The sequence below is a fragment of the Saccopteryx bilineata genome, chromosome 1, assembly GCF_036850765.1.
Source record: "Saccopteryx bilineata isolate mSacBil1 chromosome 1, mSacBil1_pri_phased_curated, whole genome shotgun sequence".
Taxonomy (NCBI): domain Eukaryota; kingdom Metazoa; phylum Chordata; class Mammalia; order Chiroptera; family Emballonuridae; genus Saccopteryx; species Saccopteryx bilineata.
This window is the reverse complement of record NC_089490.1, coordinates 352542653-352560143: the sequence shown is the minus strand read 5'-3', so window position 1 is coordinate 352560143 and position 17491 is coordinate 352542653. Positions and strand designations below refer to the sequence as shown.

Sequence of the window (17491 nt, the reverse complement as noted above, 5' to 3'; positions counted from 1 at the left end):
TCTTCCTGTTCCATTACTGTCAGCCCTTCCCTCCCAGGTGCAAAGCTCTTTGCCATGGGGGTGGGGCCAAGGGTGGGACTTGTACATTGAGTGAAATTTTATTGATTTATCAAGGGCAAAGTTGAAGATGCTTGGGAATGCCCCAGAAAGGCTCTTAGTGAAACTTGGAAATAACTGTTCTCCGAATGTTTCTAAGTATGTTTGTATGTGTGTGGCTACTGAGTATATAAAGTATCAGTGTCTTTAGCTGCCTTAGAGCAGGGTTTGATACTTAGTATACAAAACATGTTCCTATCCTCCTCTTCTCTTCTCCCCATTGTGAAGAGAAGTAAATCCAACCATAGAAAGGTGATCTTCAATCAAGCTACTCACTCCCTTGATCTTATGGGCAGCCAGATCCAACACCAAGGTGATGAGAGTCACAGCTGGGCATCAATGGTCTGGGCTAGTCACTGCTCAAAAGTCATTGAAGGGGGGTGGGGCCTCCTGCCCGGAAGAGTGAGTCTTGGACTCAGATTTCTGCACAGACCCTGACCTTATTTACACTGATGTAATCAGCCAATATTGGCCAAATCCTGACAGACAGCTCATTCCCAGCAGGCTCGGAGGTGGGGGCAGTGCTGTTGCCATCTCTATAAAGGGAGTTCAGCCAGGTGACCAGAGCTGTCTTGAGGCCTCTCCAGCTCAGCATGGCTCGGGCACCAGGAGCACCAGTTGCACTGGGGTTGCTGGGCCTGTGTTGGTCTCTGACCATTGCCCATCCTGTTACTTCGTGAGTAAAGCTGATGCTGAGGAAGGAGGACTGGGGTTTGGGCTAGACTAGAGCCTTGGGCTCAGGAGCTAAGGAAGACAGATTGGGCCTTTTGCACCTAGACATCTCTCTGTCTTCTCTCTAGGCCTGGAGGCTCTGGGAATGGAGCTGAAGGTGGGAATAGGATCAAGGTGAACCCAGACATGCTTGGTGAGGCCCCGACTCCCTGAATGTGTCTGTCTGGCTGTATCTCTGCATTTTATCATCTGACTGTTTTTTTACTTTGTCATCTTCCACCCTCCACCTCAGAACTCTGCTCAGATGATGTGGGCTTTGATGCTACTACTCTGGGTGACAATGGGAGCATGCTCTTTTTTAAAGGTAAGAGAGACTGGGGTTAGGGTATTTGGGATCTCAGACTCAATCCACTTCATCAAGTTTGTATCCATCTTTGGGAGATCTTAGGAATTATCTGAGTGTATTGCTCACAGTTTCTCTGTAACTATCTTACTTTTCCAAAACTTGGCTCTCAGTCTCTCAGTGAGTGCGTTTTTCAGGTGAGTACATGTGGCAGGCTCGCCCGTGGACCCGGATCTCAGTCTCAGAGAGGTGGAAGAATTTCACCGGCTCCGTGGATGCTGCCTTTCGTCTCGGTCATGACAGTGTCTTCCTGATCAAGGTACTGCTTGGTCAAGGTCAGGGTTGGGCCAGAAAGCGCTAGAATCCACATGAGAGACTCTCCCCAAGTGGACCTGGCATGGACAACTTACCTATAAGATCCAGTTTTCCTTCCCCGAAAAAGCTCAGCTAAGGGAGTGTGAGCCTGGCAAGCACAGTATCCAATGATGGTTTTTCAGGCCTAACCTGTGTTCAGATCAGCCTGCCGCTTCTCACACCACTGGCCATCCATTTCTTCCTGGCTTTCTTCCCTGGGATTCCGTGACCCTGCATCAGGTTCTCTTCATATGGTGGTCAGGTTGTTCAAAACACATTGGCATCTGGCCCTGGCGGCAGGCGAAGGAAGCAATCCAGCCTACTGTGCCCACCATGCCATGTTCCCTGGCCCAGGTTGTGCACTTGGAGGAAAGGAAGCCTTCTCTTAACTTGCACGAAGGCTCTATGAGGTTGGAGTGGTCCTCACTACTGGCTTTGTTTTCCCTTTTCCTCTCATTCTCAGTTGTTTTTTTTTTTATCCTTGGCCAGTCCCTGAATGTTCCTTGGGGATCCATACCAACTTCCACACACCCTTCCTGGGTGATCTCCACCATTGCCATGGCTCTGAGGACCCTCTATGTTGTGGACACCAGATCTGGAATTCTCCCCCAAGCTCCAGACATCTTTTTCCAATTTCCTATCAGACATATTCAACTTAGATGTCCCATAGGCACCTCAAATTCAGCATCCCCTATGGCCCTAGCCACTTGGCTCAGTGGTAGAGTGTTGGCCCAGCTTGTGGATGTCCCAGGTTTGATTCCTGGTCAGGGCACACAGGAGAAGTGACCATCTGCTTCTCTACACCTCTCCCTCTCCCTTTTCTCACTCTATCTCTCTTTTCTCCTCCCACAGCCATGGCTCGGTTGGAGCCAGTTGGCCCTAGTGCTGAGGATAGTTCCATGACCTCGCCTCAGATGGTAAAATAGCAACAGCCCCAGATGGGCAGAGCATTGCCCCATAGGGCGCTTGCCAGGTGGATACCAGTTGGGGTGCATGTGGGAGTCTGTCTCTCTGCTTCCCTGCTTCTCACTTAAGAAAAAAATTTATCATCTCTTACACTGAACTAAGCATGTGTTCCCTATTCCAGTAAATGGCACCCCCATGCACTGGTTCCCTCAAGTCAAGTGCAGATGGTCTTGAGATTTGGCCCTTGGTTATCTTTTCAGGTTAATCGCTCATTCCTATCACATTCCCTGTGCCAGCTACAAAGCACTCCCTGTACTTCTCGGAGCACACTCTGTACATGCAGCTCCCTCTGCTGGGGACACTTTCTACACTTGTCCACCTGGAAAATTCCTGATCAGTTTTTCATTCTTGGCCCAAATGTTTCCTTTTCTGTGAAACTTCGGAGGAATTCTCTAGATAGATTAGCACTGCCCCTATATTCCCAATGAACTTCACATGCTTCTACCTTGGTGGCTGCATGTGTAGGAGGTAGGGTCCTTTCTGCATTTGTGCAGTGAAGGCGGAGGCTTCTCATCTTTTTACCTTCTATATCTGGTATAAAGTAGTAATTCTTTTTCTCTCTCTTTTTTTAGAGAGAGAAAGAGAGAGACACAGGAAGGGAGAGAGAGAGAGGGAAGAGAAAGATGAGAAGCATCAACTCATAGATGCTTCATTTTAGTGGTTCATTGATTGCTTCTCATATGTGCCTTGACCAGGCGGCTTACATTGAACCAGTGACCCCTTACTCAAGCCAGAAACCTTGGGCTTCAAGCCAGTGACCTTTGGGTCAAGCCAGAGACCTTGAGTTCACGTTGACAATCCTGCACTTAAGCTGGCAAGCCTGTGCTCAAGACGAGTCCACACTCAAGCCGGTGATCTTGGAGTTTCCAACCAGGGACCTCAGTGTCCCAGATCAAAGGTCTATGCATATGTCACCACTGGTCAGGTTATAGTAGTAATTCTTGAACTAACAAGTGAATTAATAAGTAAATGAATGTATGAATGGATGAGTGACTGCAGGACACTAGTAGGATTCAGCCAATTCACACCAGTTTGGCAGAACCAATACCTAACTTTTTGTTTGAGTTCAGCGAACCAGTTGCTGAAATGGCACTTGTAATCAGGGTTCTCTCTAAGGTGGGCACTGGGCAGCCGCCCAATGTGGAAATCACAAATTTACATTCCTTACTCTTTTTTAACGTTCAGCTGCGCAACAGCGTATTCTAAGTGTCTGTAGTAATGTTCATTCTGTCCATAGGTGAAAAAAATTTCAAGTGAGGTGCCAATCAAAGAGCAATATGAAAATATCTTAGATAACAGTTTTATTGTTTTTTGTCAGGTGTTATTTAATATTTTTTATTAATATTTTAAACTCTCCTATAACACAATCTAGTTTTGTGTACCTATTTTATTTTTTTATTTAAGTATTAAATGCATGAAATAATAAACTACCTTTCAGTATATTATTTTTAATACTTAAATGCTCATTAGGATAGAGAACTGGTTGTTAAATTATTTGAATCCCACCACTGCTGCAGGATCACTATTTGCAGATGTGTTTGCAAAGACTAATAGTGTTGCAAGTGAGTGTGCCATGGAAGTGTAACGATTGTACATAGCCAGATTGTGTGTGTGTGTGTGTGTGTGTGTGTATGTGTGTTATGGTGATAGTGACAGGACTTAGACAAACTAAGGGTATGTATTTGTGTAAAGAGACAGCATATTGTTGTCCAAAGGTAGCTGGAGAGCGTGTGGGGCTGCAGGAGGATATTGTATAACAGACCAAAGATGTTGTGTATCAGTGCAGGATGGCAGCCTGTGGGGGAGCAGAGTTAAAAGCAGAGTGCTTCTGTACACAGGGAGACAAAGTCTGGGCGTACCCCCCTGAGAAGGAAGACAAAGGATATCCAAAGTTGCTCCAAGATGAGTTTCCTGGAATCCCATCCCCACTGGATGCAGCTGTGGAATGTCACCGTGGAGAATGCAAAGATGAGGGCATCCTCTTCTTCCAAGGTCAGTCCAGGCTGGAATGAGAGAGGCTGGAGCAATGGGTTGGTGGTGATAGAGACAAGAGGTAGGAATGGTGGTGGTGGAGCTATTATACAACTCCCCAAGGAGGGAAGGAAATAGGCCAGTTATGGTCTAAAGGTCAAGCAGGGGAAGGAGAGGAAGTTATCCTGGAGAAGGTAACTGGTTATAATTCTGCTAGAATTTCCTCATTGTTCCCCATGACCCTTAGGACAAATATATGTTCCTTAGTCTTGCATACAAGGTTCTCCATGACCAAGTCCCTGTTGCCCCTCCAGCCTCAACTCTCATCATCCCCTTACCTTAGTATGGAGTTCCAGAAACTCGATGCTGTTCCCTGTGCACTCGATTTCCTCCGTGCATCAGACTTTCCTTTATCTGGAGTTCTGTCTCCCCCTCTTGTCTCCCCCTGCCCTGGCAGAGGTGAGAATGCCCCAGCCGCTGGGCCCACTGGAATTCATCCATATGCCCCAGCTCCCACCTTACCTCTGTGGTATAAGAATTTGGCCTTTGCCTTATAACTCCTGCTTCAGATTTCAGTTTAAGTATCACCTCTAGGGAGTTTTTTCCTGACTCTTCCCCTTCTCTTGCTGAACTGATCGTGTACACTTTGCTGCGAATTTTATTGTATGATCACTCTCCTCAACTGTTTCCCTGCTGGGCTGTGAGGTCCATGTGGCCAGGATCATACTTGGTCCATCCTGGAGTCCAGTGTAAACACAAGGGACAAAATAGGCTGGCCTCCTCAAATACGTGCTGATTGATTGGACAAAGGTAACCGCACGTGGTTCTGGGACTTGGCTACAAAAAACAAAAAGGAGCGTGACTGGCCGGCCGTTAGCAACTGCTCATCCGCCATGCGATGGATCGGCCGCTACTACTGCTTCCAGGGCAACCAATTCCTGCGCTTCGACCCTGTCTCGGGAGAGGTGCTTCCTCGGTACCCTCTGGATGTCCGAGACTACTTCATTCCCTGCCCTGGCAGAGGTGAGAATGCCCCAGCCGCTGGGCCCACTGGAACTCATCCATACGCCCCAGCTCCCACCTTACCTCTGTGGTATAAGACCTTGGCCTTTGCCTTAGCCCCGTTTCTGTTCTGACTCTTCCGAGTCGTCCTCATATGGTGGGAGCCTATGAGACTCCGAACCCCAGCCAGATCTCCTGCCTTAGACCTCATTCTGACCTCTGGCCTCTTTGTTCCTCCTTGCCTATTTCTCCCCCAGGCCATGGACCCGGGAACAGGACTGGCCAGGAGGATAAACGCTGTAGCTCAGATCTATTCTTGTCTGCACTGCTGTCGGACAAGCATGGTGCCACCTATGCCTTCAGTGGTGAGAGATAGCCCCAAATTCCCCACCATACCTGCCCTCCATACCTCCCATCTGTTTCGAATGTATACCATCTCTGATACATTGCTTCCATTCTCATCACTGCATCCCTTAGTTTGGCCCTCAGCTCCCATCCTTAGCATGACTTTTTTTCATCCCTCTTCTCCTCTGATGCATATTGTTCAACTTGTCTCTCATTGCCCAGGCCTCTAACTTCTGCCTCCAGCACCACCTGCTCGCAGGTCTGTGCCCTCTCTGGTCCTCTCTGGGGCCCTGTGACTCCTCATATTATCTTTGCTCTTGCATTTTTGCTGAGTCCTCTGGCTCCTCCTGAGCTGATCCTCAGGAGCTCCATCTTTTTCCCAGCGGTTGCCTCTTATGTCCAGGCCTCTGAGAACAGCATTACCTGGGTATGAGATGTTCCCAGTACCAAAAACCAGCCAAGAACAGTTGAGTCCCTTAGATCTTTAGGAGATAGTTTCACTAGCCCAAGGAGCTTTTTCCTCCTCCAGACTTGTGGCATTAATTGGTAAAAGCCATCTAATGATACCTCGAGATGCTCTGGCATTAGTCAGGCAGGTAGTGACAACTGCTGATCCACGCTTAAGAACAGCTCTGGAAGAAAGAGTGACCAATTACATAGTACTCAGCCTAAGACATATACTCAGATACTCATGTGAAACAGAGGTGAGGATATAGAGTAGTGAAAATCCTCTTTTCCTTCTAACCCCTGGACAAATTTGAGCAGATATGACTACCAAGATATAGTGAAAAAATTCATAGTCACAAGGAGAGCCTGTCTTCACAACAGGAATGAAAACATACATCTGTGACAAAACATACACCTGCTGTGAAAATATACACCTATACTGAGAATATATACCATAGTAAAAACACTTAAGGTTCAGGCCTGACCTGTGGTGGTGCAGTGGATAATGCATCGACCTGGAAATGCTGAGGTCGCCGGTTTGAAACCCTGGGCTTGCCTGGTCAAGGCACATATGGGAGTTGATGCTTCCAGCTCCTCCCCCCTTCTCTCTCTCTGTCTCTCTCTCTCCTCTCTAAAAATGAATAAAGAAAAAAACACTTAAGGTTCAGGAGAACATGCAACTATGATGAGAGCATGGGACTGCTGGGAGGAGACACACATTCATAGAGAAAGAGAGAGAGAGAGAGAGGGAGAGAGAGAATGAGAGAGAGGGAGAGATTAAGAAAACAGGCTCACAGGGACCACACAAAAATGTAGAGAACACACAGCATTGAGAAACCACAGAACCTCAAGGCCATGTGTCCATAAGTACAATGCAGCTGAACTCCTAAATCAAAAGTATTAGGGCCTGACCGGTGATGGCGCAGTGGATAGAGTAAGGACCTGGTATGCTGAGGACCCAGGTTTGAAATCCCAAGGCCACTGGCTTGAATGTGGGCATTTTCGGCTTGAGTGCAGGCTCACTAGCTTGAACATGGGGTCTCCGGCTTGAATGTAGGATCATCTATGTGATCCTATGGTCGCTGGCTTGAGCAAGAAGTCACTCGCTGGGCTGGAGACCCTTGGTCAAGGCATTATGAGAAGTGATCACTGAACAATTAAAGTGTGCAACTATAAGTTGATGCTTCCCATCTCTTTTCCTTCCTGTCTCTCTCTCACTAAATAAATAAAATTTTAAAAAAGTATTAGGTATTTTTCATAACTGTGCTATAGAGAGAGCCTCCAGGCACAGAGAGAACACTGTTATGTTAAAAATACCCAGATGATGTGAGAACTCACTATCTTGGCAAAAACCCCAATGTGAACCAGTTACTCAGCATAGGACTAGCTCTCTCCTCTCTCAGGTAAATCTTTCTCTTTTCTCTACCTCCTAGCTTCTTTTCCATTCTCTCACCCTCGCCCAGCTTTGGCTTGCACGTGGACTGCCATGTTCCACCTATTCTCTATTCATGATCTTTCAGTCTCAGATATCAACTGGTAACTGTCTTAGTTTCTTTTTCCTAGCCAGATTTCCAGAGCGGGAAATATTTTTATTTCACCACATTAGAGTGGTTGCTGGTCAGCCTATGCATTGATGGATCAGGGGCTCATCCCTTATTTCCCCTGAACAAAGAGCAGCATAGCTCTGGTTCTCAAAATAAGGGATGTGAACAGGGAGGGTGGTTTCAACAGAGGAGAAGGTGGATATGTAGTCACCATGGCATGCCCAGCAAACAGCTATAAAGATAACTTGTGGCTGCTGCAGGAACATCAGCAAACACGTATCAAGTGCCTGACAGGCGCTGGGTGTTGTTATAGGCATGGGGGTATAGTAGTCAACATGGCAGACAGGACACCTCAGAAAGCCTCCTAGAGGTAGGGAGAGAATTAAGAAAGAGAAAAAAGCAAAGAGAATACTTTTAAGTAGTATTAATAGCTGTGAAGTGTTCTGTGAACACCAGAATGTTTCTTATGTTCAAATACCATTAGAGTTAGTATAAATAAATTTAAAAGTCATTGATATTTCAAAATATAAAATTAAAAACATGTCTAAAAAATCTGTAAAAAAATAAATAAGAGGATAATGGGATAGAGGTGAGAAGAATGAGAGGCCCGTTCTCTGAAGAGAGGTTTTTTTGAGCTGAGATATCAGTAATAAAGAAGAGGAAAAGCATTTTAGGCAGGGTGGTTAGCAACTACTTTGCGGAATCAGGAAAGGGGGCCAGCATGGCTGGGCTGGAGTACAGTGAAGGGGCAGGTGAGTGGCTTGAAAACAAGTAGGTTACATAGGCCAGGGAAGGGTTTTTAACTGTAAAAGTAAGCCAGAAGTGTTCTTAAGGACTGCCATGATATGTTCTGACTTAATTTTTTTTTAAAAAATAGCTCACTCTGGCTTCTTATGAAATATGTCATAGAGATATAATTGTGTAAGCAGGAATTATAGCTAGCAGTTCTTGCAGTTGCCCAGATGACAGGTAAAGACAGCTTAGGTTAGACTAACAGCAGCAGAGGCAATGAGGAGTCAGCATAATATATTTTGGGGGTCAAACTGGCAGCATTAACCAATGGATTGGATATTAGTAAGAGTGAGAAAGGGAAAAGAAAGATTTCAAGAATGAATTAGTTTTTTGGGACTAGGTAGCTAGGTGATTAGTTGTTCCTTTTTCAAAAATTGGGAAAGACTAAGGAAGGAGTGTGTGTGTGTGTGTGTGTGTGTGTGTGTGTGTTTGGTGGGGACAGCAATTACTTTAGATATGTTAGGTTTCTGGTGCTTCATGGCCCCAACTGGACAGGTCAGGTAGGCAGTTGCATTTGAGCCTGACACTGAAAGGAGAGGGTCCTTCAGAGCTGAAGAGAACAGATCAAAAGTCATCAGCATGTAGATGGCGTTAAAGCCCTGACTGGGTAAAATCACCAAGAGAGTGAAGGTAGAGAAGAGGCCCAAGCTGGGGGACTCCAATATTAGACATCAGGCTGAGGAGAGAATAGTCCAAAAGGTAAGAGGAATATGGTAGAGTTTGGTATCACAGGAGCTAAGAAGCAAAAAAGATATTTGAGAAGGGAGTTGTGAGCTGAGAAGTAGAGTAAGGAATGTTGCTGAGAAGTAGAGTAAGGAAGACAGAGACTGGACCATGGACCATTAGATTTGGCAAGTTGGAGAATACCGATGCCCTTGAAAAGAAAAGCATTAATGGAGGAAGGAAACAGAAGTGTAAGTGAAGTGGGACAAGGAAGAAAAGGTAAGTAGGAGCTCAGACAATTGCTTCAGTACGTTGTTATGAAAAAGGAGAGAAGGAAATTAGGGTGCAGCTCTGGCTACTCCTGCTCCCCCCCCCACATACCACTGGGATTAGAGAATATAGCCAGTGAGAACACCTTGCTGTGGTGCTTCTTTTTAACTTGTCACTGTCTCTCATTGCCTGTCATCTCTGCACTTGGACATCTGAGATGCATAGGGAGCTCCCAACAAACTCCATGACATTGCCCTTCTGTCAGGCCCCTGCTGATTTCAATTTCAATCAGGTCACATGCCCAACTTTGCCGATCAAGTTCTTTCCTACTTCCTCTTACTTGTCTTCTTTCCTCCTGGCCTCTGGATGCATTCTTTCCTTCCTCTCAGGACTCACCCTTACGTCTATCACTTGCCTCTTTACTGCCTGGCCTTTGACCATCAGCACTAGAGGTGCCTCTAATAACCCACAGGATCCCACTACTGGCGTTTGGACACCAGCAAGGATGGATGGCATAGCTGGCCTATTGCCCATCAGTGGCCCAATGGTCCTTCAACAGTGGATGCTGCCTTTTCCTGGGAAGATAAAATCTATCTGGTCCAGGTATGTGTTGGGAGAGAGAATTGAGGTAAAGACTGGGAGAATATCCAACTCTATGCTGATTAATGTCTTTTGTCCCACAGGGCAATCAGGTATATATCTTCCTGGCAAAGGGAGGCTATACCCTAGTAGATGGTTATCCAAAACAGCTGAAGAAGGAATTAGGGAGCCCTGCTGGGATCAACCTTGAGGCTGTGGATGCAACCTTTATCTGTCCTGGATCTTCTCGACTCCATGTCATGGCAGGTGAGGGAAATATGGGTGCTAAGGGGTGGCTTGTTCTACAATTTCTCCATAGCTTAGATTCCCATCAGATAATAAGGGTTAAGTCAGAATCCCCATGATGTGGAAGCCATGTTATATCTGGTGCTTTCTTCGCAGGACGGCAGCTGTGGTCGCTGGACCTGAAGTTAGGAGCTCAAGCCACGTGGACGGAGCTTTCTTGGCCTCATGACAAGGTTGATGGGGCCTTGTGCACAGAAAAGTCTCTTGGCCCCAATTCATGTTCTGCCAATGGCTCTGGCTTATACCTCATCCATGGCCAAAATTTGTACTGCTACAGTGATGTGGAGAAACTGAGTGCAGCCAATACCCTTCCACAGCCCCAGAGAGTGAACAGCCTCCTGGGCTGCAGTCACTGATGGGGCTTCTGACACGAGTCCGACCCAGAGCCTTCTCCCACTTTCCTTACAATAAAACCAGAGGGCTTCTTGTCTTGAATCAAGGAGCCCCAGTTGTGGAACAGCCTCATTTTTTTTCTTTGAATTGAGAAGAGTAATGCTGGTGGTTGAGGCCAGGCAGGTTCTCATTGACTTTAAGCAGACTGTAGAGGAACTGAAGAGCCAGAAAGTGTCAGGCCATATGCATTTATTGGAGGCTCACAAAGATAGGTGAGCGAAAAAATAAAAAAGGAAAACAGATAATAAACAAAGGAAAGCCTGCTTTTCACGGTGAAGGGCAAGGGATCAGAAAAACTGCACATTATAATGGCGGGAGAGCAATCTGGGAGTATCACCCCTGAGGGAAAGCACCCATTGCCTTTCCTAGACTATAAGCACGTGGCGCTGCCACGAGCTCATGCACTAATCAGGCAAAGTGCTTGCAGCTGGTAAACCAGCGAGTAAGCCTAACACAGCTGTTTTCCCCACGAGAAGGTAGTAACATCTCTTTTGAGGTTCTCTAGCTCGAAAGAGGATGTGGGAGGCAAGGGAGGGGAAGGCTGTGGGAAAAACCTCATTTCTGCCCAGATGATCCTAAATCCAGATCCTAAACTGGTTTCTTCTGGACTATGTACAAGCAGAAGGAAAGAGAGCACCAAAAGGAGGAAAAGAAACTGCTGTTTTCACATAGCAAGTAAGAGGTGGAGTAGGAACTCTGACCCAGCCTACTAATAATTGACTACCAGTTGGCCCTAAGGCATCAGCTATTCATGTGCCAAGTGGATTGGCTCAGAATTGCCATTTGAGGGCATGGAGACCCTCAAATTGTGGTTCCAGGTGGTCCTTGCCAAGATGAGGTTTTGGTTGCCATGAGTTAGGTATAATAAGAGGAATGAAGTTGGGGTGGGGAAACTGAGAGACCAGCTCTGTATAAGAGGCAAGCTGGGGAGAGGGGAGAAGGAACAATTCAGGGACCTAGCGCCATGACACGCATTTTCAGAACACTTCCCCTGCCTGGGTGGTCCTGTTGGCTGCCCTTCAGACCACATGAATGTGGGCTGGGATGGTGCAGTGTTTTGGTGAACATTGCAGTTGTTGGTTCTCTTCTGGTCATAAATGGACCAAAGCTTTAGGCTCTAAACTTACAACCATTTGACTGGGGAGTGGGTCTGGACTACAGGCAACTGAATCTTAGGTGAGACCCATTTCCTCCTCTACCTTTTCAACCCAGCAGGGGTTAGAGATAGGTTTGTTTTAGACTCAAAAAACAGCCTCAGACTCTAGCAGGGGACACTTCCTCTCTATATCATAACCTCAATGACCTCTTCCATAAAATGGGTAAAATACTACCCATCTCCCAATGACAGTGAATAAAGACTCAAACCCATCCCTTGGGTTCTCTCAGGAAGGGCCCTGGACATAGACCCATACTCTGGCCCATGCCTAATCTTGTTTACAGTCAGCACCCCCTGACCTGTAGCCCCCTGCTTTGTGGGGCTTTTGTAGGTACAATGGTACATAGTTAAGCTCCCTAGACACATTGGGCTTTGCACTGGGAGGCCAGGCCATAGAGCAGCTCCTGACAGACGCCAGACTCTGAGTCAGAACTGCCTAAGGTTCCCTCACCAGCCTTGATGTCTGGGGAAGAGGACAGGGGTAGCAGGGGATGAAACCGGGTCTCTGAGGTTCCACCCAGGACTGGACGTTGGCCACGGCTAGGAACAGAAGTTAGGGGCCAGGCACCAGGGCCATACTTCATTCCCAAAAAGTATCTGATGGTGTCTGGATGGTTCTCCTCACAAGATTGGCTGTCTGTCCTTCAGTCTAAGGGGTGAGGAACATGCCAGAGTCCCAGGTCTGGGCCTCATTCAGTCCATGGGCTATATCTGGGGCCATTGCTGCTTCATGCCAGGGAGACTAGAGGTACCTAACAGTGATCCAGAGACTCTGGTACTCAAGGTTGACCTCCTCCTGTCAAGGTGAAGTGCTAAGTCTTCTCTTTGTTCTCTCATTCCACCTCCTCTGTTGCAAGGAAGCCTCCTCTCTTCAAGGAACTCCCAGAAAAGGTTCAATTCATTGCTTCTTTCATCCATTTACTTAGTACCTCTCATGTGCAAAAGCACTGTGTCAGGCAATGGACTAACAAGATGAATTGGACAATGCCTTCTTCAAGAATCTGCCACTCTGTTACAGTCAGGAGGAGACATCAGATAAATGCAACAAAGTGAACGAGACATTAAGATGGAAGACCGTAAACACAAAGGAGAGTGGCGCCCGCGATACCTGGGATGAAGAGTGGGTTAGGAAAGGCCTCATATATGAAATAACACTGGAGCTAAATTTTAGAAGATGAGTAGAATGTATGTAATTCCTTTAGAAAATATATATTCTACCATGCCAGGGAGGATTACAGGCAGAAGAGGCAACGCAAGCAAAGAAAAACCAGGGAAGAGCTAGCCAGCGCTGGGAATCAGAGCCACGCAGTAGGGCTGAGCACAGAGAATGAGTGACAGGCTGGTGGGAGCTAGGCTAGAGAAGGAGGCAGGGGCTTCTCAGCTCATGGAAAGGAGTGGGGTTCATGTCAGGCTAGGAAGCATGGATTTTGTCTATCTTTGGGACAATGGAGACCTTCTGAGGGATTTTAGACAAGGGTGATGAGATCCCTTTGACTGCTACTGAGTGGATGATGGGTGAAAGCACATCCAGTGGATTTGAGGAGACCACAGAGGAGGGTGTGCTTTCGTCCAGGTGGTAAATCATGTACGCCTGGATACTGGGTGGCAATGGAGATAAAGAAAAGTAAGCATATTCAAAATATTTACAAAAAAATAATAATAAAATAAAATAAAATATTTAGAAGACATAGTCTGTAGGACTTGCTGGTGGATTGGATAGGAATGTGAAGGAGAGTGAGGAACCTCGCCTCCAAACTGCTCCATGGTCCCCATCCCCTTTCACCATTGTGTCTCTTCTTCCCAAACTTTCCACGGTGGCCTCTCAAGTTCACACTTCATGCTTAATGAACTGCTTTGCGATTCCTTACACACTCCATGGTTAATATGCTTTTCTTTTCTTTTTAGATTTTATTTATTGATTTTTAGAGAGAGGAGAGAGAAAGAAAGAGGGGGAGAAGCTGGAAGCATCAACTTGTAGTAGTTGCTTCCTGTATGTGCCTTGACCGGGTAAGCCCAGGGTTTAAAACTGGCGGCCTCAGCGTTCCAGGTGGATGCTTTATCCACTGCACCACCACCGGTCAGGCATTTCTTTTTATTTCCAGCTTTAACTGAAACCAGGTGAAGCCCCAGGGCCCTCTTCCTTTTCTTTTAGTTGTTCCAAAGGATGGGAAGCAGTATCAACATTGGCATAAATGGACACACCTCCGTATTATTTCTCTCCCTTTCTTTCCTTCCTTTCTTTCCTTCCTTCCTTTCTTTCTTCCTTCCTTTCTTTCTTCCTTTCTTTCTTCCTCTCTCTCTCTCTTTCTTTTCTTTTTTGAGAGAGGGAGAGAGACAGGAAGGGAGAGAGATGAGAGACATCAACTCATATGATAGTTGCATCATTTTAGTTGTTCATTGATTGCTTCGTATACATGACTTGACTGGGGTTGGGTGTTGGGGGTAGTGCTCAAGCTGAGTCAGTGGCCCCATGCTCAAGCCAGAGACCCTGCACTCAATCTGGCAAGCCTGCACTCAAGCCCGTGACCTCGGTTTTTTTTTTGTTTGTTTGTTTTGTTTTGTTTTTGCATTTTTCTGAAGCTGGAAACAGGGAGAGACAGTCAGACAGACTCCCACATGCACCCAACCGGGATCCACCCGGCACGCCCACCAGGAGGCGATGCTCTGCCTCTCCGGGGCGTCGCTCTGCTGCGACCAGAGCCACTCTAGAGCCTGGGGCAGAGGCCAAGGAGCCATCCCCAGTGCCTTGGCCATCTTTGCTCCAATAGAGCCTTGGCTGCGGGAGGGGAAGAGAGAGACAGAGAGGAATGAAGGGGTGGGGGTGGAGAAGCAAATGGGCGCTTCTCCTATGTGCCCTGGCCAGGAATCGAACCCGGGTCCCCCACACGCCAGGCCGATGCTCTACCGCTGAGCCAACCGGCCAGGGCGGACCTCGGGGTTTTGAACTGGGATCTCAGCATCCCAGGTTGAGGCTCTATCTGCTGCACCACCACCGGTCAGGCACTCTCTTTTTCTATGCAGGTTAAATGCCTCCTCCACTGGCAGCATACAGGTGGGCCATATCATTCTTATGGCCATCAATCTACCAACCTTCTGACTCTGTCTTCTCAGTTGCTAAAGTCCCCATGTCAACTACCCAACTATTATGGCCCAATTCTGACCCTAGCCATCATTCACAATTGCTCTGTGAAAAAATTCCTTAAATTCTAACATTCCACATGGGACCACAGCCTCTTATCCTTCTGCCTCCCTCACGGCTTCATTCTCACTCTCCTGCTCTTTCACTTTATAGAGACATTTTATCTCTTTATTATTTCCCAGTCCTCCATTCTCTAAAAGCCACTGTTCTTCCTACCCAATCTGAACATCAAAGTTGATCATCTGAACTACTTTCTTAATACTTTTATTTCTCTGTCCTCTTTAACTTCTATTTAATCCAGCCATAGAAAAGAATAACAAAAACCAACTTCAAATCAGAGAAAAGACATGTCTGAATCCCAATCCCATCTAGGCCACTCACAAACTTCATGGGTTTGAGAAACAGCCTGAGTCTTATGTGTGGAGTATGTGCGTGTGTATGCAAGTATGTATGCAAAACAGAAACGTGTAGTGCACCAATCATTGTTCAGGATGGATACAGAAATGGCTATGGATAGTTCAAATAGAGAAGGATTGAATGGAAAGAATGTTACAAAGTTGTGGGGGAGTTCTGGAGAAGCATAAGAGGGAAAGCAGGGCTGGCTACTCAGCGACCAGGAAACTACCATTAATCCTGATTTAGAGGAGCAAAAAGGGAGGGGGGAGCTATGATCCCAGGACCTAGGAGCTGGAATCTACAAATCTCCCCTAGCTGCTGATATGGCTGGAGTTCATATTGCTGATACTGCTGGAACTGACTCTACTTTTGCCACATCAGAAGCTGATGATGTTGCCAGGGACACCGCCAAAAGCAGGACTTCTCTGTTCCTCCCATCTTCCTCATACGAAGGTTCCCATTGGTAGAACCTAAACTGTAACAAAGCAATAAAGGAATCTGAGAAATGTGGTTTTCAGATTTATAGCCCTATTTGCACAGGAGAGATTAGAGAAAAGAGGACATGGGGATGAGTATTAACAGGCAACATCTGCCACATGTATTCATTGTAACTCTTGGTTGCAAGTAAGAAATCCCTATTCAAAGTGGTGTAAGCCAAAAAGACAATGTATTGACTTAGATGACTTCAGGCAGAAGTAATATTGGTATGTGTTAAAGTGATATTATCAGGCATCTGTCTCTCTTCGTCCTTTAGCCTTGCTTCATCCTCAGACAGGCTTATTGTTCCTGGTGGCAAGATGTCCAAGGCCTACATTCTACCAGCATGTCTAGTTGCAGGAAAATTCCTAGATCTGAATTTTACAGGCCCAGATTTAGTCATGTGTCCATCTCTGAACTAATCATGTTGATCTAATCATGGGTTAGGAGCCCAACACCGAAGTAGATTGTGGGAATTGGGCGATTCCCATTTGAATGATATAGAGTGGGGAGAGGATGTGCCTCAAAGAAAATTGCTGTGCTGTTACCAGTAAAGGGGTGACGGATGCTGCACAGATAACAAGAATAAAGGCAACAACAATATGTTCATGACAGTAATACTTATATTGGGGGGTATAAAATTTTTTGTATTGGAAAACAAATATACAACTTAGATGGATTTGAGGCAAATTGTACCATAAGCAGATTTTCCTTAAGTAGCTAAACAAAATTTAAAAAGCAAGTAACTAATGAAAAAGAATGTTTCTGGTACAGAACCAGCAGTACAAAAAAATAGTGTATGAGTACTTGGAAAATACACTCGTTTTGCAATAGTGCAACTTTTAAGTACATATTGTTGACTGTCCTTAGTCCACGCAGAATTACAACTTCACACTTCACCAACATGCTGACAGTTTCTAAAGAAAACTACTTTAAAAAAGGCATAGCCCTGGCTGGTTGGCTCAGCCGGAGAGCGTCGGCCTAGCGTGCGGAGGACCCGGGTTCGATTCCCGGCCAGGGCACACAGGAGAAGCACCCATTTGCTTCTCCACCCCTCCGCCGCGCTTTCCTCTCTGTCTCTCTCTTCCCCTCCCGCAGCCAAGGCTCCATTGGAGCAAAGATGGCCCGGGCGCTGGGGATGGCTCTGTGGCCTCTGCCTCAGGCGCTAGAGTGGCTCTCGTTGCAACATGGCGACGCCCAGGATGGGCAGAGCATCGCCCCCTGGTGGGCAGAGCGTCGCCTTTGGTGGGCGTACCGGGTGGATCCCAGTCGGGCGCATGTGGGAGTCTGTCTGACTGTCTCTCCCTGTTTCCAGCTTCAGAAAAATGAAAAAAAAAAAAAAAGGCATAACCCAGATGTTCCTTCATTTGACCAACTCCATCTAAGTTTAGATGTGCAGAAGGGTTTAGATATATCCAGAGTAACCCACATGCAACATGCTTCTTGATCCATTTTCTAAAGTAAGGTTTCAGGACAATGACAGTAAGATAGGGGAAGAAAACATGGAGGAACAAAGTCCTAATTACTATACATGCATTTTTTTTTACAGTAGGAGAAACCTTTACAGGTAAGTTACAAAG

At 46.4% G+C, this 17491-nt stretch overlaps 1 protein-coding gene across 1 annotated transcript; it reads left to right on the top strand.

The window, feature by feature from the left end:
- Positions 1 to 616: 616 nt before the first annotated feature.
- Positions 617 to 10809, top strand: HPX (hemopexin). The gene is made up of 10 exons (XM_066250823.1): positions 617 to 772; positions 897 to 961; positions 1061 to 1132; positions 1309 to 1430; positions 4270 to 4423; positions 5213 to 5425; positions 5662 to 5769; positions 9938 to 10068; positions 10149 to 10311; positions 10447 to 10809. The coding sequence occupies exons 1-10, from the start codon at positions 690 to 692 to the stop codon at positions 10704 to 10706; spliced, it is 1371 nt and encodes a 456-aa protein (XP_066106920.1). The 5' UTR covers positions 617 to 689; the 3' UTR covers positions 10707 to 10809.
- Positions 10810 to 17491: the final 6682 nt, after the last annotated feature.

Excerpts from the sequence above, each read along its gene's own strand:
- HPX (XM_066250823.1), top strand. The coding sequence starts at position 690 with ATGGCTCGGGCACCAGGAGCACCAGTTGCACTGGGGTTGCTGGGCCTG. Across the intron at positions 962-1,060 it reads GGTGAACCCAGACATGCTTG|AACTCTGCTCAGATGATGTG; the intron begins GTGAGGCCCCGA and ends CCTCCACCTCAG. Across the intron at positions 10,312-10,446 it reads TCGACTCCATGTCATGGCAG|GACGGCAGCTGTGGTCGCTG; the intron begins GTGAGGGAAATA and ends CTTTCTTCGCAG.